Source organism: Cavia porcellus, unplaced genomic scaffold (assembly GCF_034190915.1).
Source record: "Cavia porcellus strain 051 isolate PalLab524CR breed Dunkin Hartley unplaced genomic scaffold, mCavPor4.1 scaffold_6, whole genome shotgun sequence".
Classification (NCBI taxonomy): domain Eukaryota; kingdom Metazoa; phylum Chordata; class Mammalia; order Rodentia; family Caviidae; genus Cavia; species Cavia porcellus.
Genome location: NW_026947489.1, coordinates 37,307,762 through 37,332,121, shown reverse-complemented (window position 1 = coordinate 37,332,121; position 24,360 = coordinate 37,307,762). Strand labels below are relative to the sequence as shown.

Genomic DNA, 24,360 nt, shown 5'->3' with positions numbered 1-24,360 from the left:
ACATAAGAAAATCTAGGGCCTGGGATATAGCTTAGTAGCACAAGCACCTGCCTGCCAAGCTAAAGGTCCTGAGTTTGATTCCTGGTGACACAAAAAAATTCTAAAACAAACCAGAAAATTGTACACAGTAAATATTATCTCAATATTGTGATTTTACCATGAGGGGAGAAAATTTAAAGATGTTAGTGATAGATCTGTGGAAGGGGGGAAGAGGAGAAGGACTGGCGGCGGCTGAAAAGATAAGAAGTATAAAATATAAGTAACTTTTATTTTAGGAATGCGGGGAGAGACACCCCCCGACCCCCTGGGGGGTGGCATCTCCACCACGGGGCCAGCGATCTCTCCCGCGGACACGTGGCGTGGGGGAATATAAGTAGCTTAAGCTTAGGGCAGTGCCCTAAGGCCATTAGAGATGCACACGTATTTCATTGGCACATGTTTGGTGGCAGGGGCAGGTTTCTAAGGGTGGGGGTATAGGGTTACAGGTAAATCTCTAGGGGTGGGGGAGGCAGGAGCTCCCTAATTCCAGCTGAGGCTTTTCTGGCTATAATGTCCGGTCTGGGCCAGCAACCCTTTCATATCCCGTCTTATGATTATTAGGAAAAGGGGCGAAGATTTCGCTCTTTAACTACTTCCTGCTGGCTGAGGGCGCTGTACTGGGGTCTAGGGGAGTCGACGGGATGACAGTTGATGTCTAGGTAGAAGCTGGTGCCAGGAGTTTTAGCCAGGACAAGTTCACTGGTGAATGCACGTATATTAGACTGAAAAGACAAGGAGACAAGATGTTATGAGGAGACATGGCACTGTCATATTTACGGACCCAAGTGAGGTAGAGGGAAAGGTGCCTTTGATTTAGACATGTTATTCTATTAGGATGACGTTGAGGTAGGAACATTTTTATGGCAAGGCAGAATTCTGAAAAATTAAATGTGGGATTAGGAGGAGTGAAGTTATGAGAGGTGCTTATTCCCTCATATGAAAGCATAAAAGTTAAAAGGTAGGTAGGTAAGGCTTGTCTCTGGTATATATGACGTTGAAGTCTGTAGGCAATCCTGTTAAAGAGTCCTGCTATAACAATGATCATTAATAGAATGTAAGAAATTAAGAACCAAAGTAGATAACAAAACATGAAAACCTGTAAGTCGTAAGGCAGAGATGAGTACCAAAAGGATGGTTAAATCTTGGGCCTGAGTGATGTGAAACCAGGATGGTAGTTTAAAAGGGAATAAAAGCATTTTAAGATTTAGGACTGGGACCTGTATAAAATAGGCCCTGTTTGTAACTGGCATAGGTTGACCTTTAATACTCCGTGAGACATTGAGGATTTATTAGCCTGAAAACTCAGTAAAAACTCTGTATATGTGGCCTCTTATGTCCACAAATATAGAGAATGTCTTACCTTGAGAGTTTTAATGTGACTTGGACTCTGAGACAGACACCCACAGAGGTGGTTGGCTCCTGTGACCTGTGAGGGCTACAAGTTAGGATGGCCCAGCCACTCTCTGGTGGCCAGGATAGCCCAACAGCCCTGGAGTAAGGTCTCAAAGAATGCCAGGATGGGGCACCTTGTCTGATGTCTTCTGCTGCATCTGAGCGCAGCCCATGGCGGGGGGGGGGGGAGCAGGCAGCTTTACCTTGTGTAGATTTGTCTGTCTCAGAACTGTAAGTGTTATTTAAAATATGAAAACCCATATCAAGGTCTCTGTGGAGCTTGAAGGTCAAGTTTTGTCTTGTTGTTTGAGATCTGGACTATAGTAAAAGTTATCTGTAGAATTAAGTAAGTATGTAAGACGTTAATATAAAAAAATAACCTCTCTTGAGTGGAACTGAATTGTAAAAAAAATGTTTGAGTGGAGCCGCAAGACGTTGGGAACCCACAGTGTTTAAGGCAGTCTGAAACTCTGAGATAGATTGCGCCTGTAGGGAGAGAACAGAGTTATGCTTGGGGCGAGATGAGCACCACCACACAGTGCGCAGGGGCAGGCTGACATGGAACATGCAGAGTGGGCGGGGCAAACGTAGGGACATAGCACGCAGGGGCGGACAGAGATTTCCACCTAGACGCTGCTATGACGCGCTAAGATGGCGCAGGGAAATAACGTATTTCAGCTGTGACCGCCCATGGCGGGGTGGGGCTTGGAGGCCTGCAGTGGTGGCCAGAGGTGGCGCCTGGCGCCATGGAAGGATCGTGGCAATGGCCCGCGCCCGGCACCATGGAGGAACAGCAGCGGCAGCAGCAGCTTGTGCCTGGCGCCGCGGAGGGGCAGGCTGACATGGAACACGCAGAGTGGGTGGGGTGAACGCTGGGACATAATGTGCAGGGGCGGGCAGGGATCCCAGCTAGGGAGAAAATAGAGAAATTAAAGAACAGGAAAAGGGTAGAAGCAAGGCTGGAGAACAAAGCAAGATCATGCAAATTTTGGGAAACTGGTGAAGGAGACCAGAGGGAAAGAGAGAAGGAAAAAATAAAAAGAACAGAACAGAAGAGACAGGCATAGTAGCACATGCCTGTAATCCCAGCACTTAGAAGGCTGAGGCAGGAGGATCACTGTAAGTTCAAGATCAGCCTCAGCTACAAAGTGGGTTCAAGTCCAGCCTAAAACTGCATAGTGAGACCCTGTCTCAAAAAAATTAAAAAAAGAAAGAAAGAAATACGTTCACACTCATATACTAACAAGAACAATGAAGAAAACAAATCAAAACAAAAACAAAAAGAGAAAAAGAAAAAAGTGTCCACTTCAAGGTTTGTCTCTACTATCACGGGTAGATTATATGGGCAGAGTGTCCGGATCCATGTTGATTACCCCAGCAGGCCAGCCACAGCTTTACAGCAGGGTAGTAGATAATCCCAGCAAGACTACACTTTTGGTTCCACCGAAGTTCAGTGGCAATGCGGCTGGAACTCAATTCATTCAGCCTGGAAAGATCCCTGTGCCTCCTGCCCAAATTGAACTTGGCTCCATGCCAGCTCAAATTCAGCTCCTGCATCTCCTGCCAATTTGAACTCCACAGTCTCACCCTGACCCTGGCAGCCACCGGACTGACTGAGCCATCTCACAGCTGTTCTGAGTTCCAAGTTCAGTTGGCCCCTTTGTAAGATGGCTATTGGCCAATGGCCCTCAATTGGGGGAGATCTAACCCTGAATAACTCACCAGCCTCTGCATTCTGCAATGTCCATTGTTCCATTCCACTGATGTGCTCCTCCATGGAGGCCTCTGAGGTTGCAGCAGTCACAGTGCACCTGCAGGTTTAAGCTGCCCCTCTCACTCAGTGAGCAAGGGCTCTGGGGAAAGCTCTGCTGGCCATCTCTTTCTTCTGCATCATGGTCTCTCTTTATCACCCTGTGAGCTTTAACTCTTGCTTTAGATCATTCCTTGCTTTAGACCTATCTCCCCTTCATCTCCTGCTCACATTTCTACATTCTAGCATCTGGACACCAAATTTCACAGAAAATCTCTCTCTGCTGTTCACCACTCCACCATCTTACCATAAGTCCCAAGTGTGTATTACTTTAACTCTGCCTAATAAAAAATGTCTATGTCTCTCACTTGTGTGTGCTGAAATTGTTTTACTGCAACATAAGTCTAGAACCTACTCAGAAGGGCTGGGGATTTAGCTCAGTGGCATAAGCACCTACCTGGCAAGTGCAAAGTCATGACTTCAATCCCCAGTACCAAAAAAAAAAAAAAAAAAAAAAAGAACCTACTGAGACTCTACTTAGAGGACACCAAAAACTCCACAAAAAGACTACTAGATTTATTTTTTTTAGATTTTTTTTGTCTTTTTCCTTTTCATCGGTACCAGGGATCAAACTCACGACTGCCTGCCTGCAAGGCAGGCACTTATGCCGCTGAGCTAAATCCCCAGCCCAAGACTACTAGATTTAATAAGCAAATTCAATAATGTATGTGGTTACAAAATCAACACTCAAAAATCAGTATCCTTCCCAAACACAAATTACAAACTCACTAAAAGACAAATCAGGGAAACAATACTTTTACGATAGCATCCAAAAAAATGAATATAAAAAAAAGAAAAGAAAAGAAATATCTAGAAATTAACCTAACAAAGGATGTAAAAGATCTATAATTTGAAAACTATAATACTCTGAAAAAGGAGATTGAAAAGGATATTAGAAAATGGAGAGATAAACCAGGATTTAGCTCAGTGGTATAAGTGCCTGCCTAGCAAGTATGAGGTCATGAGTTCAATTCCTGGTACTAAAAAAATTAATAAATAAAGTAATAAAATAAAATGGAGAGATATTCTGTGCTGTTGGGTAGGAAGAACCAAGATAATGAAAATAGCCGTATTTCCAAAACTGTTATACAGATTCAGTGCAATCCTAATTAAAATTCCAATAGCATATCTGACAGAATTAGAGAAAACAATTCTAAAATTCATCTGGAACCAGAAGAGATCTAGAATAGCAAAGGCAATCCTGGGCAACAAAGGCAAGACAGGGGACATCACAATCCCTGACTTGAAATTATACTATAAAGGTACTGTGATAAAAACAGTGTGAAATTGGCAAAAACAGACCCAAAGATCAACAGAACAGATTAGAAGATGCAGAAACAACTCTAGACACACTAAGTCATCTTATCTTTGACAAAATGCCAAACACATTCACTGGAAGAAAGATAGCCTCTTTAATAAATGGTTCTGGAAAAAGTGCCTCTACACATGCTAAAGAATAAAACTGGATCCTTATCTTCCACAGTGTAACAAGCTAAAATCAGAAAGGATCAAAGATCTTTTTTTTTTATCAGTACCAGGGATCGAACTCACGACTGCCTGCTTGCCAGGAAGGTACTTATGCCGCTGAGCTAAATTCCCAGCCCCAGGATCAAAGATTTTAATATTAAAACAGAAACATTAAATCTGCTGGAAAATAGAGTAAATAAAACTCTTGAAGACATTGGTGTAGGCAGAGACTTTATGAATAAAACCCCAATTGTATAGAAACTATCACAAAGAATCAACAACTAGGATCTCACCCTATTGAAAAGCTTTTGCAGCATAGGCTGCTGCCACACTGGGGACAGCCAGACCTCAGCCCCTTCCAGGGCACAGGCTGGCAAACAAGAAGTACCAGTCCTCTCCAACCCCCCATCCCCCGCCCCATAAGCAACCAGCTTATCTGGAGAAACACAGGCTGTGATGATAGCATCAAGGTGAAATGCAGCTGGATGCCTGTGGTGCTTTGTTGTTTCACTACTATTGCAGGTCTAGGGCCAGTGGTCTGATCTTGAGTTCAGATGATAGCCGTACACGGTGTGGCATCTAGGGGGATCTCCTTCTGAGGGTTGCAGCTATGGTTGATTCCTCATGGTCTTGTTTTGAGGTCCTATATTATTTCCATTGTTTTGTTGGGTTGGGTTTTATTCTTTGTTTTATTTATGTTAAATCTGACAGCAGGAGCAGCTATATCAAAGATAGAAAGATATATACTATGGTAGCAATTTTGGGTTTACTATTGGCTTGATTTGAAGTCCTTTATTGCATTCATTGTTTTGTTTTTATTGTTTCTGTCTGATTTTCACATGTCCAAAGTTATCTGCAACTATTTTATTTATTTATTTATTTTTGTCTTTTTTGAGACAGGGTCTCCATGTGCAGTTCAGGCTGACCTTTAACTCACTTTGTAGCCCAGGCTGGTCTTGAACTCGTAATGATCCTCCCACCTCAGCCTCCCGAGTGCTGGGATTACAGGCATGAGCCACACCCGGAATATCTGCAACTACTTTGAAGACATCAAAAGGCATTATGGTAACTATTGTTGATTTTGTAAGGTTTTGAAGTCCTGTTTCTATTACACTGGTTTATTTTGATTGGTTTCATTCTACTTTATTGTCTTTAAAGTAAAATAAAATAAAGACTTTTTTTTTAAGAAAAACTTTTGCATAGCAAGAGAAATCACCAACAGAGTGAAGAGACAACACACAATGTGGGAGAAAAATGCTTGCCAGCTGTACTTCAGACAAAGGATTACCATCAAAAACATGTAAAAAACTCAAAAAAAAATCAGTCCTCCCAGATTTAAAGATCCAATCCAAAAATGGGCATCTGAGATGAATACACACTTCTCTGATGAAGAAATATGAACAGCAAATAAATATGTGAAAACATGTTCAACCTCACTGGTCATTTGAGAGATGAGAATTAAAACAACCCTGAGATTCCACCTCACCCTGGAAAAAATGACTATTTTTTTTTTGTCTTTTTCGTTTTTATGGGTACCAGAGATCAAACTCACGACTGTCTGCTTGTAAGGCAGGCGCTTATGCCACTGAGCTAAATCCCCAGCCCCCAAAAATGACTATTATCAAGAACTCAAACAGTGGGACTGAGGATTTAGCTCAGCGGCATAAGCGCCTGCTTGCAAGTGTGTGGTCGTGAGTTCGATCCCTGGTACTGATAAAAATGAAAAGAGACAAAAAAAAAAAAAAAAAGAGAGAGAGAGACAGAAAAAAAGAGAACTCAAACAGAGAACTCAAACTCAAATGCTGGAAAGGATGTGGGGGAAACTCTTCTCCACTGTTTATGGAAACGCAGACTTGTACAGTCACTGTGAAGAGTCCTCAAAAAACTAGGAATAGAGGTCCCATTCAACCCAGCTATTCCCTTTTGGGTGTCTTCCCAAAAGAATTAAAAAGATCATACCACAGTGATAGATCTCCATCTATGTTTTTAGCAAGAGAATTTGTAATATCCAGATCTTGGAAACAACCTAAATGCCCACTGACTGAGGAACAGATGAAAACGATGTGGTATTTTTATATAACAAGAGTACTAGTTGGCCATAAAGTAGGATAAACTGGAGACTTTTATAGGTAAATGGATGCAACTTGAGCCCATACTCATTGAGCCCATTATTTAGTGAAATAAATAAGACACATGTATAAACATCTTATTGTCTCATTAGTATGAGAAGCTGAAACAATATATATATATATATATATATATATGTATGTATATAAAACAATAGTTAAGATAATTACACTACTGATTTCTCTGAGTTCACTGAAGAGAAAGATTTGTGGCGGTGTTGTTCAGACAACTGAAGACAGATGTCTTGTGCTCTGGGTGGATGATTTGGGGATAATAATGCACAATGCATGTACCATTGCTGCCCCAATTGATGCGTTTTGAAATTTTTAGTTTCTTTCTCCTCCTCTTCTTTTTTCTCCTTGAAATAAAATTAATTTGGTAAAAAAAATTTTAAATAAAATTAGAGAAGAAGGAAGAGAAGAAGGAGGAGGAGAAAGAACTGACTCAAAACGCCAAGACAACATCCCCATCTCATCTTTGGGGAAACTCCTTGGACTCCACCCAGTAACAACAGCTGGAAGATGCATGCTACCATGAAGGTTATATTCCCAAGAAAATAAATTCTTCCTAAAACTTTTAGAAGCAGGTTATTGCTCAGTGAAGCCACCAGAAGAGAATATGGCTTGGTCAACATGATGATTCTTACTCTGAACAGAGGACCCAGCTGACCAAATTATGATATAGTCAAGATCTACCATAGGGATGGAGAAGAGACAGAATCCTTGACCTTTATAGCTATTCCTTAAAAGCATGATTTGTGTTTTCTTCTGGAACAGTTAGGGATTTAAAAGCCTGTTGGAGTCCCTGAAGCTGAGTACATGTGCAGGGCTGTGGCATGGCCCAGGCATGGCTGAACTGAGAATAAAGAGACAGACACCTCAGGGCGCAAGATAGGCCACAGCTGAGGCCACCTGGAGACTTTCTGGATCGTTTTCCTTAATTAGTATCATCTGTTGCTCAGAGGGGTCCTTGAATCCCTCCCAAGATCCTGCTCAGGTTTCCTGAATTTTCCACCCAACTCCTCCCTTGTTTTGAATAAATACGGGCCACCCAGGGACAGTCTGTCGGTCAGCTATCAAAGTGATGAACTCCGCAAAGAATTTTAGTCCTCCTGGAGCCCTACAGACCATACTGCTTGTCTCACTCCTTTGGACCTTCACCGTGCACTCATTTGGGGGATTGGGGATGTAGGCACAGACCCTAACAAAAGTCATTTTACTATGAACCATGACTCCTGATTTGTGTCTACAGATGCCCAAGCTGTAACTAAATGCAGAACAAAGCTTGACCTTCACTTTGCATCCTCTGTACTGTAAATCAATGGTCAAATCTCTTCTCACCTCTGCCTAGGGGATGTTGATCATTTAAGCAGTGTCTATTAGGAAGTGGCCAGACATGGTTGATCCCCCCAGATTTACATGATCTCATTAAAACTGTGACACCAACATTTACAGGTATATTCAGCTATAACCAGAAGTCTCCAGTCCTGCCCTAAACTCAGGGTCACCTGTATTCCAGGAAAGGTGGAGTCCCACATGACTGAGACCTCCATAGACCATCCTTCAGCTGCTTCTCATGTTAAAAAACAAAGGACCCTGCTGCTGAGTCACTTCGTGCTTCCAACCTCATGTTAAAATGTGCTCAAGCCCTTCTTCAGAAGTAAAACAACCTTGCCTTGTGAAGATTTCTTGGTGTCTGGGTGCTTTATTATCTGCACAAACACATTTAAGTCTGGGGGAGTATTCCCAACACCGCTACAGCAAGGTCCCACGCTGGCTGCCGATGCAATTAAATATGTCTGGAATTCTGACCTACAGGAACTGTAATAGTGAAAGTATTGTGTTAAGTCACTAATTTTATGAAAATGTGTTACATAGCAATGGAAAGCTAATATAGTGAAGCATGTCTCCACATCACAATCTCTGATTACTCTGACCTAACGGTAGTTTGACCTAACTGCTTTAAACTGTTCCCAACTAAGCAGCAGTCTTCGGCCTTCACTGTTGAGCTCCATTTAGTGCACTGTCAGCAAGGATTGTGTTGAGTCAGTTTAGCAAAATCCCCCACTCTTGACATCTGAGCCAACTCATTTTCCCTCCCCGAGTATCACATCACCCTCGCCTACCCTCAGGAAAAATCCTGTTAGGTCAAGTTGGCTGGAATTCTCCTCACCCTGATGTTTCCTCCTGGTAATTTTCCACCTAAAGACCCTGATCCAGCTTCTTGACTATAAGTCTCTCCTTGTCCTTGTAGAGTGTTGAATCCAACTGTCTCCCCTAGGAAAAACAAAAAGAAAACCACCAAAATACACTTAAGAAAAACAAAAAAAAACCCTCACTGAATAAAATTCTCTTTGCTGTTTTGCTTTTTTTTTTCCCTTCCTGTAGTGCTGGGGATTAAACCCAGGGCCTCATGCATACTAGCCAAAAGCTACATTCCTGGGCCCCTACCCTTTAAAAAAATTTTTTTTTTTGCTGAGACATGGTCTCATTTGCTCTGTAGTTTAGACTGAGTCTTAACTCACTGTGTATACTACACTGGTCTCAAGCCATGGTGATCCTCCTGCCTCAGCCTCCTGAGTGCTGAGATTACAGGTAGGTATCTTTTTTTAATTAAAAAAAAAAAATTTAAACCTCCCATGTACAGCCCGGCATGGTGGTGAATACCTGTATTCCCAGCACTTGGAAGGCTGAGGCAGAAGGAGGATCTTCAAAGGCAGGCTGGACTACAAGGTGAATTCAAAGCCAGCCTGAAACAGTTTCAAAAATACAAAAAAAAGGGGCTGGGGATTTAGCTCAGCAGCATAAGCACCTGCCTTGCAAGCAGGCGGTTGTGAGTTCGATCCCTGGTACCGATAGAAAAAACTTTAAAAAAAAAGAAAAAAAAATTATAAATACAAAGGTTATTTCACATAAACTGAATGGTGTGTGTATGTATACTTCAATATTTCTTTTATCAGCCAGGGGTGATGGCACATGCCTATAATGCTATTACTCAGGAGGCTAACGCAGAGGACTGCTTCCAGTTTGAGGCCATATTAGGTTACATAGTGAGTTCAAGATCAGTCGGAATTACGTAGAGAGACCCTGTCTCAAAAAAACAAAACAATTTTCTTTTTTCATACCCCTCACACAACGTGATACTGACATTGAATCCAGGAATTGCTGAACTATATCCAGGGCATCCCAGCCCTGTCTGTCTTTCCCTCTCTTTCTTACTTTCTTTTTCTCTCTCTTTTAAGATAGGGTCTCACCACGTTGCCCAGGCTGACCTCAAATTTGCCATCTCCTGCCCCATTCAGAACCCCAGTAGCTGAGATTACAGACATGGGCCACCATGTCCAGCCTTTCATCTCCATAGCTGCCTCCTTCAGGAGATTGTTGATGTTTTAGTAATGACCTGAAGGAACAAAGAATGAATCCCCAGTAGTTATTTTATATGGTGTTTCAGTTTCACACAAAGTACACAAAACATACTAGGGCCAGGGCTACAGCTCAGTGGCACAAACACCTGCCTAGCAAGTGCAAGTTTCTGAGTTTGATTCCCAGTACCAAAAAAAAGCATAGAAAAAACAATATATCTTGGCCAATAAGCTGATCTCCTTTTTCTTCATATTGTCCTAAAATCAATTTCCACGTAAAAAAGAGAAAGGATAGGAACCTAGCACCCAAGCAGCTGAAGCAGGATTGCCATGAGCTCAAGGCCACCCTGGGCTACATAGTGAGACCCTGCATCAAAAAACCAAAAACAACAGAACACAAAAACTTACAAAAGTAAATAAATAAGAAAGGGTCTATGCAACATTTTATGTAATTTCAACTCCTCAGGCTCAAAAAAATAATGAATGGCCTTACAAGACCTTAGAATGACATGATAAATCCCCTATGGTGTGGAGTTATCATGCTGTGCCATGGCTTCTCTAACAAATGTCAAGGATAACCGTGTTCCTTAACACTAGCATAAGGGGCAATGGCATCTGTACTACCATACAACCAGACTAAGATATGGTTTGTTCAGAGGTTTAAATTGGTAATCAAAAGCCCAGATTCTCTGTGCAGCCATTTTGGTCTCTCACTGATCTACTGAGGGTTAGTTTGTCCTCAGAGCAGTTGCAAGATGGCTCAAGAAATCCTAAGAGTCACATTTATAAACATTCAGAGGATGAAAAGGAAATGTTACTTGAGAGGCTTTTTTTTTTTTTTTTTTTTTTTGTCTTTTTGAAACAGAATCTGACTATGCAGTTCAGGCTGGCCTTAGCTCACTTTGTAGCCCAGGCTGGTCTTGATCTTGCAAGGATCCTCCTGCCTCAGACTCCCAAGTGCTAGAATTACAAGTATGCACCACCACATGCAGCTGAGAGGCATTCTCTTAAGAGTGAGGGGACTTTCCAGATGTGGTGGCCCATAATCACCCACTCAGGACGCTGAGGCTGGAGGATCATCCTGTTTTCAAGGCCAGTCTAGAATACACAGAGAAGCCCTATCTCAAAACAAAAGGGGCTGGGGGACATGTGTGAGGAAACTTTAGCCAGAATGCCCAGGCTCATTCATTCCCAGCTGATCGCAGGTCAGGAGAACAGAACACTGCAGATAAAGTCCAGCTATCAACTACCAATTCCAAAGACTTACTCTACAAAAAAGACAATATAAATAAAACCTCCAACTCAACAGCATAGCTCTGACAGAATAAATTAGAAAGCAGCAGAGCCAAGAGGCAAAAGCCAGGAAGTCCCTTGGCAATCAGCAATAGTAGTAGGCTCTTTTGCAGAATGTCTTAGCAGAAAATTAGGAAAGATTTATTTAAACTGTTACACTTAAAAACAGCCCCGCTGTCTGCTTATTAATTCAAAGCCATCTTAACCTGTGATCTGTCCTCTATGTGCTGTTAATTACAGGACTATTTGGGTTACTGCCTTAAATATTGATGCCTACTTCTCAATTTGATAGAAATAATGTTTCTTTTTTCTGCTTCTCAAACAATACCACAAATACAAGTTTCTCTGCAGTCAGATGTCCAACGAAAAAACCACCTGCCAAAGAGGAACAAAGAGGAAGGGTCACGTGGAATTGAGGGGAATCCACAGCAGGCAGGCAGACTGCCTGAGGGCTGCCGTGGGTCACACAAAACTGGAAGTAAGGGCTAAAACCTGCTGGCTTGTGGTTGCAAGTTAGTTGTATATGGTTATCTTTTCTCAGGGTGCTGGGGACTCCTTCTAGGGATCCTTTCTAGGTTGTTTCTTTTTGTGTTTTTTTGTGACAGGGTCTCACTGTGTATTCAGGCTGTCCTTAAATTCATCATGGAGCCCCGGCTGACCTCAAACACTCAGCAATCCTCCTGCTTCAGCCTCCCCAGTGCTGGGTAAATCTGAACTACAGAGCAAAACCCTGTCTAAAAAAAAAAAAAAAAAAAAGAGGTTTTACATTTATTAAAGGTAGGAAAAGAAACAGTCTCTGCAAAGTGAGTGCAGGGTTACTGAAAGCATGGAAAGAAGTACACTCCACAGCGTGAAAGCCACCATCTATAAAAGTGATGTTGATGGCAGCTGTCTTTTGTATTCCCCAAGCCCCCAGGATGACATCAGATCAAGGCCACCCTATCAAAACCTTGCTTCAATTCTCAGGAGAGTTTAAGGTAGCACTTTCTGATTGGAACCATTTTTCTGAACATATCCCAGCAACCCCCATGCTCAATCAGTTTGCTACACGCTAATCTCCTGCCCCAATAATACTTAACTTGACCATAATATGTACATGATTATAATTATAGGTTTAGGTCTTAAATTTACTAACTCCTCCTCAAATGGTTAATTTGTTACAATATTAAAAGCATAAAATTAAATTGTTTGCCATAGTGGCACATGCCTGTAATCCCAGCACTTCAAGGAGGCTGAAAGGCAGGAGGACTACAGCAATTTTGAGACCAGCCCAAACTACACAGTGAGCTCAGTCTGAACTATTAAAGAGAGACTATGTCTCAAAAATCAAAAACAAAAACAATTAATCATGTTTAACTATTCATTTGTGAACTGTCTTAAGAAAATAAAATTACAAAAAATTGTGGAATTATTTTGGAAAACACCAGAAATATACAAACCTGTTTTCGCTTATGTAGTTAAAAGAGAGCTAAGAAATTTTCCCTAAAAACTTTTAAAAAACTGAATGAGGCATAATGGTGCACGATTACAGTCTCAGTATTTGGAAGGCTAGGGGAGGAGAATCACTGAGACCAAGACCAGCCTGGCCTACATGACGGGTGTCTGCAGAACAGACATCCCTCTGCACAGTTGTCCAGCACAGGAAGGCAGTCCAGTATCCAGGTGCTGACAGGCTCAGTATCTGGTAAATTCCCTCTGCCAGGTTTACAGAGAGCCATTTTTTTTTTTTTAATGTGTTTTTGAGACAGGGTCTCACTATGCCATTCAGGCTGACCTCGAGCTCACTTTGTAGCCCAGGCTGGTCTTGAACTCACAGTGATCCTCCTGCCTCAGCCTTCTGAGTTCTGCGGTTATATCACCCCCAGCTATCAGAGAGCTATCTTGATGTGTCCGCACATGGCCTTTTTCTCCATGGGAACCCACGGAAAGAGAGAACATTCTCTTCTTCCTCCTATGAGGGCACTGTTTTAATCATGAAGATCCCACCCTCCTGACCTTGTCAGATAGATCTAAGGCCCCATTCAAAATAAGGAGCACTTTGTGAGTTGCGTAGAACAGCCACCAACATCCAGCCCATATGAATTCAAAACAATACTGTAAATCCTAGGTGTCTGAGGTAGGACAGAAGAAACAATGGTACAAAAGTGGCAAAGAAAATCGTAACTAAAAACTGCTTTTTCATTTGTTTTTTATATAAGTGCTGCCGAAGTAAACACTTTGTTTGGTTTTGAGAAAGGGTCTTGCTATGTAGTTCCATCTGGCCTTGAACTCATAGCAATTCTCCTGCCTCAGGCTCCTGAATGCTGCGATTACAGGGAGGCATCACCAGGCTGGGCTAAACACTGTACTTTTAAAAAGACCACAACTTCTGAGACCCAGTCTAGATTACACAAGAAGACTATCCCTATTAGTATTTCTTTAATTAATTTAGGGTCCTTTCCTTCCAAATCTGTCTTATCCCAAATTCCTTGACAATTCTATAAATCCATAAATTTGCTTAGAGAAGAAAGTAAACAGCAAGAATCTAATTCTGAAATAAGGAACACCCTTTAAAATTAAAAAATAAATAAGGCATAAGTCGAGAGAATTCAAAGAATGCTTAAACCGGCTACCTAAAAAAAAAAAAAAAAAAAAAATAGCCAAGCATGGTGATGCAAATTCATAATCCCAGCATTTGGGAGACTTAGGCAGGAGGATCACCTTGAGTTCAAGGCCAGTTTGGGCTACATGTGACTTCAAGGCCAGCATGAACTACCTAGCAAGAGCCTGTCTAAAAAAAACCAAAAGGGGTGGCTTACACCTGTAAAATGGGCCAGAACGGGGATGGACGTGACATAGAGATTCAACTCTCCCTGGGGTTTCCATCCCTTTAAGAGAAGCTTAAGTGTTCTGATGGGGGAGGGGGTTAGGTTCCTTATCTATGTTCTGGGAACTTCCTCAGGTCCTGCTGGGTGACTCTTTCAGGTGTGTTCCTGACTTGGGTTGCCTCTTCACACACCAAATGGCCACAGTAATAGTTTGCCCACTAAGAACCAGAAGCAAGGGAAGTGAGGCTGTTTCCAGGTGCCTTGCACAATGTAAAGTAAATAAGCAGCAGAGACCATCAGAAGGCAACATGGCACGGAATTTACTGTGGCTGGGTTCAGGCAGACAGCATGATAAGACCTTCTGCTCCAAAGAGAAAGGTGTCCCTTTTATAAGGACTGGATGTTAGGCAGAAAGCTCCCGATGAACATCTCTAGTAAAAGTCACTGCTTGTCCTACCTTATGTCCTTTCCTGCTGTGCCAGTGACAGCCTCAGTGCTGAGCTGAGTTCCCTGCAGACACTAGTGCTGCTGCTAGTGAGCAGACTAGAGGCTGGGACAGTCAGGGTAGGTTGGGGACTGACACACAAAAGCAAGCTTTTTAGCTCATCCTCGATGGCCAACACTGGCAAATACTTAATCACTAAAATTCAGACCCTTACCGGGCGTGGTGGCGATGCCTGTAACTCCAGCACTCGGGAGGTTGAGGCAGGAAGATCTTTGTGAGTTCAAGATCAGCCTGGGCTACGAAGTGAGCTCAAAGCCAGCCTGCACTGCCTAATGAGACCTGGTCTCAAAAAGAAAATAAGTAAATAAATAAATGTAATTCAGGCCCTTACAAAGGGTCTCCTTTTCCTGTTCCTCAAACTCAAAAGCTTTACCTTACTCCTTAAAATTCCTTCCTCCCCAAAGCTAGAGAAATACCTTCAGTTCTGGGAAGTTTTTATTTTTCCATCACTCTCTTCATTTCCCATTTGGCTTCTGCCATTCAGTAGGTAGAAGTTAGACTAGGTGAATTGAAGGCAGCTCACGAGCAAAGACTCACTCCATTTTTGTCCTGTGTGTTAGACTGTATTACTGGCCACGGATTTCAAATCCTGATACCTGATCCCAACATAGACTGACAACTGGACGCTGAACATTTTTGTTTTCTAGGATAATTTGGGGCTCCGCGTGACTGATTCCAGAAACAGGAAGGGGCGGTGTGAGGCGCAGCGCAGCCACCAGGGGGTGCGGCGCCTCGGACGCGCGCGCGAGGATGCCCTGCAGGGGAGGAAAGGTGGTCCTCGGGCGGGCCGGCGGCGTGGAAGCTCGGGCAGCCCCGCCTCGCGGGGAGATGCGCGCCCCGCGCCCCCACCCCTCTCTACTCGGCTGCGGAGGGCCCCGCCCCGACCTGCGCTGCGGCTGACCTCGCGCCCGCGTGCGTGGAGGACGCTCGCAGTTGCCGCGCGCCCACCTCGCGTCCCCACGTCGGCACCGGCCCGCGGCGGCAGCTAGGTCCTCCGAGAGCGGCGACCGCACGACCGAGGCCCGGGGCACCCGCGGGCCGGCGCCGCACCCCAGCCCCCGGCCGCCGCGGCACAATGGCCCCGAAGGCTGCGGAGACCTGGCCTGCGCGGGGGCGCCGGAGCGCCACAAGCCCCGCCTCCAGGCCGGCGCCCTGACAACGCGAGCGGCCCGGCCGCGCCGCCCGCTCCCCGCCCTCCGGCGGCCGGCACCCGGCGGGGAGGGCCAGAGCGTTGCAGCCGCCGCCGCTCCAGCAGCCGCTGCTCCGCACCGCCGGTCCGGGGCGGGGGCCAGGGCCCTGCTGCCGCCGCCGCCGCCTCCCGCCATGCGCCAGGGCGGCCCGGGGGACTCGGCCCCCCGCGAGCCCGCCCTCGGAACCCCGGCGCTCCCCAACCCCTTCGTGCACGAGTTACATCTCTCCCGCCTCCAGCGGGTGAAGGTGAGGTGTGGGCAGGGACGCCGAGAGGGCGTGGGGGTAGGGCAGGTGGGGCCGTGGGGAGCCCTGAAAGAGATGGGCACGGGGACCCGGGAAGACGCCACGGAGAGGCTGGCGGAGCTGGGGGTGCGCACGTGGGGGCGGCCGAGAAGCCCTAGAGAGACGCGAGCCTGCGGGGGCGAGGAATGGAGGAGGCGAAGCTGAGGATGTGCGGGGGACCCAGGGCAGGACAGATGGAGGACGGTGGAGAATGCGGATTGCATCCTGTGGAGGCTGCGGGGCTAGGATGGAGGTGTAAGCTGCGCGAAGCCAGGGTGGCAGGCTGGGGCGCGCTAGTGACCTCCCGACTCTGACTTTGAGAACGCGTCTGCGTCCCTTTGCCTTTCCAGCACCCCCTCGCACCCCCGCCCCTGCATTGCAGCACCTCCGGGTAGGGGAGGAGGGCTGGAGAGGAGTAGGCTACAGGAAGTGAAGGGCGACACACCGGCAGCCTGGGGGAAAGAAGGTGGATGGTGGCTTAGGGAGGAAGAGTGCAAGATTCCTGCTGTTACCGGCTCCCCTGAGGCAGGCTCCTGGGGCTAGATCTGTTTACCTGCTCAATCTCTAGAGCGGCCTGAGTATAGAGTCACCCTGACTCCTGGCAACCTCTATGGTGCAGAGGAGTACCGCTGAGCTTCTCCTCCCCACTGCTGACCCAAGGCCTGAAAAGTGGACATCTTTAATGTTTACAGCCCTCTGTCTCCCAGCCCAGGGTGGGGAGAGCTACGCACCTGGCATCTGCCTGGTTTAAGAGCTATTTATGGAATGGGATGTGGGGGAGGAGGACCCTGTCTCAGCCTACTTTACGTCAAGCACAGTGCTGGGCATGTTAACATGCGTTTTCTAATTAAATTCTATTAACAACCTTTCCAAATGCTAGATGCATGTTATGACATTCAGCTTTATAGGCAGTGTGGGAGCCAATCAAAGACGGGACAATGAGGCGCTTGGTGCTATTAATCTTTATTCTCTTGCCCTCGATGCTGTTTTCAGTCCCACTTGAATCCCAGTCCCTTCTGTTCCCATACTGCCTGTCACCTGCTGAGAGTAATGGCTGTGCTCCACGGTTCATTCTTGAGAAAGAAAGGTTGCTGTGGAATGAGCATCTCCCAGACTTAAGTGATATTTTCTCCCACCTTCTGCAGTTCTGCTTCCTGGGGATACTGCTGGCCCCCATCCGAGTGCTTCTGGCCTTTGTCATCCTCTTTCTCCTCTGGCCCTTTGCCTGGCTACAAGTCGCAGGTCTTACTGAGGAGCAACTTCAGGAACCAATTACAGGATGGAGGAAGTAAGTGGCAAGTCAGCCTTGGAGACCCCGCTTCTCCTCCTGCTGACTATTGTGCTACACAGAGAGGAAGAGAGGTTTCAGAAACTATCCTGCTGAGCCCGGCTAGATGAACTGTGTTAGCCTGACCCAGATCTGGTACCCGGAGGTTATGTCATAACTTCAGCCCTGTGTCCAATGCATTTGAGGCAGAAAGAGGGATGTGCTGTCCCTCCCTGGTGCCTGAGCAGGGGTGGGTGAGGGTCAGCTGCTGCCTCCACTGATCACTGATCTTGCCCTGGCAGGACTGTGTGCCACAATGGGGTGCTGAGCCTGAGCCGCCTGCTCTTTTTCCTGCTGGGCTTCCTCCGGATCCGTGTTCGTGGCCAGCGGGCCTCTCGCCTTCAGGCTCCTGTCCTCGTTGCTGCCCCCCACTCTACTTTCTTCGACCCCATTGTTCTGCTGCCCTGTGACCTTCCCAAGGTTGTCTCCCGAGCCGAGAACCTTTCTGTGCCCGTCATTGGAGGTGAGAGAGTTGAACAAGGTTGGTGATAGAGGGGTCATGACAGCTTAGAAAAAGGGAATTGAAATACTGATACCTGAAAGAACTGGCTTCAGGTGGTATGGAAGAACTTACAAGGGTGTTGACTCTTGGCAGATGAAAGGTAAGTTAACACCCAAGTCAACTGATCTCAGACTCAGAATGCTGGGGCATGGAGAAGGGGGACCTCATCAGCTCTCCGAAAGGACAGGTGCAATGAAGAGACTGTCGTCAGGGCAGGGGAATCACCGAAAAATGCTGTGTCTCATGTTGTTGGGAAGTGGCAGATCTTAACTCACGCACCTGGGTAGGAACCAATAACTCCCTATATCCTTTCCAACCCCAGCCCTTCTTCGATTCAACCAAGCCATCTTGGTGTCCCGGCATGACCCAGCTTCCCGTCGAAGAGTGGTGGAGGAGGTCCGGAGGAGGGCCACCTCGGGAGGCAAGTGGCCCCAGGTAAGGAAGAGTCAAAAAGCCCCTCAACTCACCTCACCTGTTCACTTCTGTGACACTTCCCTTCCTCCCCCACCTCACCCCTGTCTCATTCTGGTTTCTCATTCATTTTCCCCCAGGTACTATTCTTTCCCGAAGGCACCTGTTCTAACAAGAAGGCTCTGCTTAAATTCAAACCAGGTGAACAGAATGATAGAGGGTGGTGAAGTGGGAAAAGATGGGCCCCAGTTTTAGGGAGAAATAACTCAAGGAGATTTGGGGACGAATAACCCATGAAGTAGAAGGGTTGGGGGTATGGTGGAAGAAGAGGCAGGGAACCTAGTTCATGCTAACAAAATAAGTCAGAAAATCAGAAATGGGTAGAGCAAGGTCAGCTCATCTGAGAAAGTCCCACACCCCTTACCTTAGCAAGCTGCCTATATGTGCTAACCTGTGCCCCCCCGGGGTGGGGGTGGAAATGGGTTCTAGGAGCCTTCATTGCAGGGGTGCCTGTGCAGCCTGTCCTCATCCGCTACCCCAATAGTCTGGTAAGTCCAAGAAAGGGTTGAAGGGGAAGCATGAGTCCATCCTAAGCAGAAGTAAAATGAGGTGGGGGAGGGGCTCTGAGCCATGCATCTGGGGGTGGAACAGGAGGTGGGGTCAGGGCCTCTGCTCAAAGAGGATTGGCCAGTTCCTGCAAAGAAAAATAATGTTTTTCTCTGTCCCCTATTTCTGCCTCACCCACAGGATACCACCAGCTGGGCATGGAGGGGCCCTGGAGTGTGAGTTGGGTTATTCTTGGGGTGGGTTGGGTAGTGGGATCCATCAGAGAATTCCATGCCATCACGTTCTACAGTTGAAGAGAATGCCCTTCTTTATTCTGGGACCCAGAACTTCAGTGAAGGAGATGCCTGTTTCCTTCTGTGTAATCTGGCCATGCTTCCACCTGTCTCACCTGAATGATTCCTGCTGCCATAACAGCTCTTTCTTGCTTATTTTCTTGTGTTTCTAAGTAATTTTCTGCCTCCTCTGTCCCCTCTGGAGAGCCATCCCAGCAGGCATGCACTTGGCTTCTCCCTTTACTTCCCAAATCTCCCCTGCAGTTCTTCCTGTGGTCTGATCTTCAGCCCCTACGTCCCTCAGTCTCTCAGCTGCACCTTCCCACAGCTGGCTGGCTAGGAGTGTATTTGTGTGTCTCTGGGCAGCCTTCCCTTCGCTCCTCAGGGTAAGAGGAAAGCTCATGAACATCAAGGTCTCTTTCTCTTAGGCTCAAAGTGCTGTGGCTCACAGCTTCTCAGCCCTGCAGCATTGTGGATGTGGAGGTATCACTGCGAGGGTCGGGTGGGAGGTGGACATCACAGCCCTCCAAAGCCTTTAGGAAGGAGTGGCAGGAGCCACTTCTCACCCAAAGGTCCCACTAAGCATTGCGTGTACCTGTGTTTCAGTTCCTCCCCGTGTATCAGCCTAGCCCTGAGGAGAGCAGAGACCCCACCCTGTATGCCAACAATGTCCAGCGGGTCATGGCACAGTGAGTGTTCCACAGTGCTTCCTGGAATAGACTCACAAGGCACAGGAACCACAGGGAGTGGGTGGAGGGGTGAGGCTTTGAGGCAGCTAAGAAGGCTGACAGGGCCAGGGATGGTGGCACAGGCCTGTAATCCCAACACTCCGGAGGCTGAGTGTTGGGAGGATTGCCTCCCAACACTCAGGAGGATTGCCACGAGTTTGAGGTCCCTGTGGGCTACATAGTGAGTGTAACACCAGACTGAACTACATGGCAAGGTTGTCTCAAAAAAAAAAAGAGCTATAGTGTGTCATGACCCCTCAGACTTTCTTCTGCTTCCTTCCCCTACCGCTCTGTCCACAGGGCCCTGGGCATTCCAGCCACTGAGTGTGAGTTTGTGGGCAGCTTGCCTGTCATTGTGGTTGGCCGGCTGAAGGTAGCTTTGGAGCCACAGCTCTGGGAGCTAGGAAAGGTGCTTCAGAAGGCAGGGTAAGTAGCACTGAAGATGAGAGTTCAAGCAGTAACACTAACAGAAAAACAAGGGGAGAAACGAGAGTATTGAAAAGCAAAAAAAAAAAAACAAAAACGGGGCGCTTAGAAAAGAGTAAAGGAAAGGGAAAAAGAAGCAGAAGAGTAGGTAATGCAGATGAAAACAGTGAAAAGCTTTCTCAAAAGCTGGGTGTGGTGGCGCCTAACTGTGATCCCAGCACTCAGAGGCCAAGACAGGAAGATCACTGCAAGTTCAAGGCTAGACTCAGCTACATAGTGAGTTCAAGGCTGGCCTGAATTGCATAGTGGGACCCTGTCTCTCAAAGAGGGGGAAAAAAAGGCCTTGAGACTATGAGTCAGTACATCTTAGACAGTAACTGAGGGACTGGGGGTGTAGTTCAGTGGTGTGGCACTGGTTTAGCATGCACAGGGCCCTGGATTTAATCCCCAGAACTACCAAAAAAAGGAAAAAAAAAATTCTAAGCCAGCAGCAGTACTTCTATTGGAATAATGTCTGGTGCTGAGACCAAAGTCCTGCTGCATGATATGTCTAGAAAGAAACAGTTCCCTGCCATCCCTAATTTCATTTTAGCTTGTCACCTGGCTGTGTGGATGCTGAGGCAGAGCCAGGCCGGAGTCGAATGATCAGCCAGGAGGAGTTTGCCAGGCAGCTACAGCTCTTGGATCCTCAGACGGTGGCTGGTGCCTTCAGCTACTTCCAGCAGGTAAAGGGAGAACACAGCTGGCAGAGCCCAGAGCTTGATCTCCAAGTGGACATGCTTCAGTCTGGAGGACAGTGTCCTGGTGACCATGTCCATCTCACTGGATGTCCTTGTGGGAATCTGACCTGATTATTTCAACCACTGTTGACAGATGACTGTCTCCTGATTATTTCAACCACTGTTGACAGACGACTGCCCACTAGAAAGTTCAGTTTTGTTGCATATCCAGTGCGTCGAAGAATGCAGTTTTAAGGGAGAAATCATCAGCGAGGTTCTTCCATTTCTGGAACCCTTTTAGAGATCAGCAAAGATGGAGAATCATGACTATATGGGCACTCGAGGAGGATCTTTGAGAAGAGTCTTAAAAATTAGGTGGGGGGATAACATAGAGATGACACTGCTGGACTGGTAAGATAGCGAATTTAGACCCAGAAGTATTTGCAAAGCTTGGGCAGCTTTTTAAAATACCTGGTGAATTAATGAGGGATATCTGTAATCTCAGCAGACTGTTTTCTGGGCTAGAACCGTGTTTTCCTGTCACACGTATATATTGTTTGTCTTGTTTTGTTTGAAACAGGGTCTTGCTGCATAGGCCAGGCCAACCTAAAGTCACTATGTAAGTCCAGGCTGGCCTCGAGTTTACAGCAGTTCTCCCACTTCGGTTTAGAAGATTCTTAATATTGGCTGGGGATTTAGCCGAGCGGCATAAGTTCCTGCCAGGCCGAGGTCCTGAGTTCAGTCCCCTTCCTAATGTTAGAATAGCAAATGGTGGTCCGAAAGAAATGTTTTTTTAGTTTTGGTTTTGGTTTTAGTTTTGTTCATAGTACTGGGATCAAGCCCAGGGCCTCACATATGCTAGGCAAGTGCTCTGCCACTAGCTACATCCCCAGCCCACTAGGAGATCTTTTTGATCAAAGGCATAGGCTGTGGCTCTCAACATTCTCTGAAGAATGGATTCCATGAATTGGCAGCTAACTGTCCTGGAAAGGAGCTTCCTAACTCAGCCTACATGGTCGACTGGCACAGGCATCCTGCTGGTAAAAAATTAGACCAGCAACCCCCTTTAATTCTGTCGGACTAGTTCTTGCACATGGAGTCAGAGAAGAGAACCAGTTTGTCTAGCTTGGGGGCCAGAAATGTCCTCCAGTGTTCTGGTGACTTCGGCATGTCTGAAGATTCCCTGACATTCCTAGATCTCTTTATAGGAGAGCTTTGTCGCTGGTGACTTGACACAGCTTGGTCTGGCAAGCCCATGCCTGCTAGGGATCTTGCAGAGTTCAGAGCTGAGATCTGAAGACATCCTCATGCTTCCTGAGGAGAGGAGGAAGCCAAACTGCAGAGAGCAAGAGAGAGGATGTAGGTTCCAGCATTGCCCTGGTTTCTCTTTGACCCTCCAGGATGCCAGCGGTTTGGTGGACTTCCGAGATGTGGCACTCGCGCTAGCAGCTTTGGATGGAGGCAGGAGCCTGGAGGATCTGACTCGCCTGGCCTTTGAGGTACCTGGGAAGTGTGAATGAGGGGATTTCCTGGTAGCTGCTTACCACTTCAGGAAGGCTGTACAGTGCATTGTTCTCAGTAATTTCTTGATAGCCAGTGCTTGTCCTGTCTGGTGTCTTGCTTCCTGAAACTGCAGAACTCAGTGTGTATGTCATCCTGTAGCTGAGAACAAGAGGGCAGCTGTACGATTATAGTTGTGCAGAAGGTGTGCTGCCTTTCTGAAGGGAGGAGCCCTGAGGCAGAGCTGTGGGGCAGGGCGAGGCAGTGACCTGAGGAGAGATTAATTCGCGTCCCTCTCTTCCAAAGCTCTTTGCTGAAGAGCAGACAGAGGGACCTGGCCGGCTGTTGTACGAAGATGGCTTCAGCACCATCCTGCACCTGCTGCTGGGCTCGCCCCGCCCTGCTGCCACAACTCTGCATGCTGAGCTGTGCCAGGCAGGAGCCAGCCATGGCCTCTCCCTCTGTGAGTCACCCCTGCTGGGCCCTGCACAGGCACTGAGCGGGTGTAGTGCCAGGAGTGTGAAAAAGAAAGCACTGCTGGGGATTTAGCTCAGCGGTATAAGCACCTGCCTTGCAAGCAGGCGGTTGTGAGTTTGATCCCTGGTACCGATAAAAAGATTAAAAAAAAAAAAAAGCAAGCAAGCATTGGGCAGAGACAGCAAGGGTCAGGGGTGAGGGTGGGGGCATGAGAACTTTTGGGAAGCACGGCTGGGAGGAGCTGGCTGGAAAGGGAAAAGACAGACCAAATCTGAGAGGGTAAATGGAAAAGAGCAGGGGCTTCCTTTTCTCACTGTTGGCCCTTTTTACTTTCTGCATCTCCCTCTTACTTGCCCAGGTCAGTTCCAGAACTTCTCCCTCCACGACCCGCTCTATGGGAAGCTCTTCAGCACCTACCTGCACCCCCCACACACCGCTCGAGGCACCTGCCCCGTGCCAGGTGCCTCCCCACGCAGCCCCCCTGCTCTGGCCAACGGGACTGTGCAGGCACCCAAGCAGAAGGGCGACTGAGCACCTCAGCCTCCTGCTCCTTCCACCTCAGCTCGAATCCAGCCCCACAACTCAGGGCAGCGCCGGGAGCCCACCCTAGGCCTCAACCCCATTTTTGCTCTTGTTTGTTTTTGTTGTCATTATTTGTTTTTTTAAGTTGATTTGTTTGTTTGGGTTTTTTTTTGTAAGAAACTATTTTATATATAAATATAAATCTATATCTGTATTAAAAAAAAAATGAAGCGCAGTTACATTACTGGTTTCATTAGTTGGGAAGGGAAAGGATGAACATTTCCAGAGTGCCCACTGGAAGATTCATAAGATGCCAGAGGTCAGCCACCTTGGCCATAATATAGGGGCTCTTTTCCAGATGGACAAGGCTCTGTCCTATACTGAAAGTACACAGATTTCACATCACCCTTCTGTTATTGTCTCCAAAATGTGCACATTTTAATGAGCTTCCTCATGAACCTCTTTTTCAGCCCATTCCCTCTTGTTCTGGCCTCATTAGAGATGTTAAAATAGCTTATTACCATTTCGCATTTAATACTCCTACCGAGACTTGATTTCACTGCTGATTGTGGGCGCTGAGAGCTCTGTCAGTAAGGAAGTGACCTTTACCCCAGCGGATCAGACTAACCACCCAG

General features: G+C 46.6%; 1 protein-coding gene and 1 long non-coding RNA gene across 2 annotated transcripts; one reads left to right on the top strand and one right to left on the bottom strand.

The window, feature by feature from the left end:
- Positions 1–249: 249 nt before the first annotated feature.
- Positions 250–15,828, bottom strand: LOC134476417 (uncharacterized). Its single transcript, XR_010048032.1, has 3 exons — positions 15,703–15,828; positions 14,956–15,080; positions 250–9,111 (listed from the first exon to the last, which is right to left on the bottom strand). It is a non-coding gene; the product is annotated as an uncharacterized LOC134476417 (long non-coding RNA).
- Lpcat4 (lysophosphatidylcholine acyltransferase 4) lies at positions 15,534–23,960 on the top strand. Its single transcript, XM_003475651.5, has 14 exons — positions 15,534–16,238; positions 17,420–17,562; positions 17,844–18,064; positions 18,426–18,538; positions 18,655–18,715; positions 19,004–19,062; positions 19,262–19,296; positions 19,782–19,836; positions 19,960–20,042; positions 20,382–20,507; positions 21,100–21,232; positions 22,627–22,725; positions 23,033–23,189; positions 23,562–23,960. The coding sequence occupies exons 1-14, from the start codon at positions 16,125–16,127 to the stop codon at positions 23,732–23,734; spliced, it is 1,572 nt and encodes a 523-aa protein (XP_003475699.1). The 5' UTR covers positions 15,534–16,124; the 3' UTR covers positions 23,735–23,960.
- The last annotated feature ends 400 nt before the right edge of the window (positions 23,961–24,360 follow it).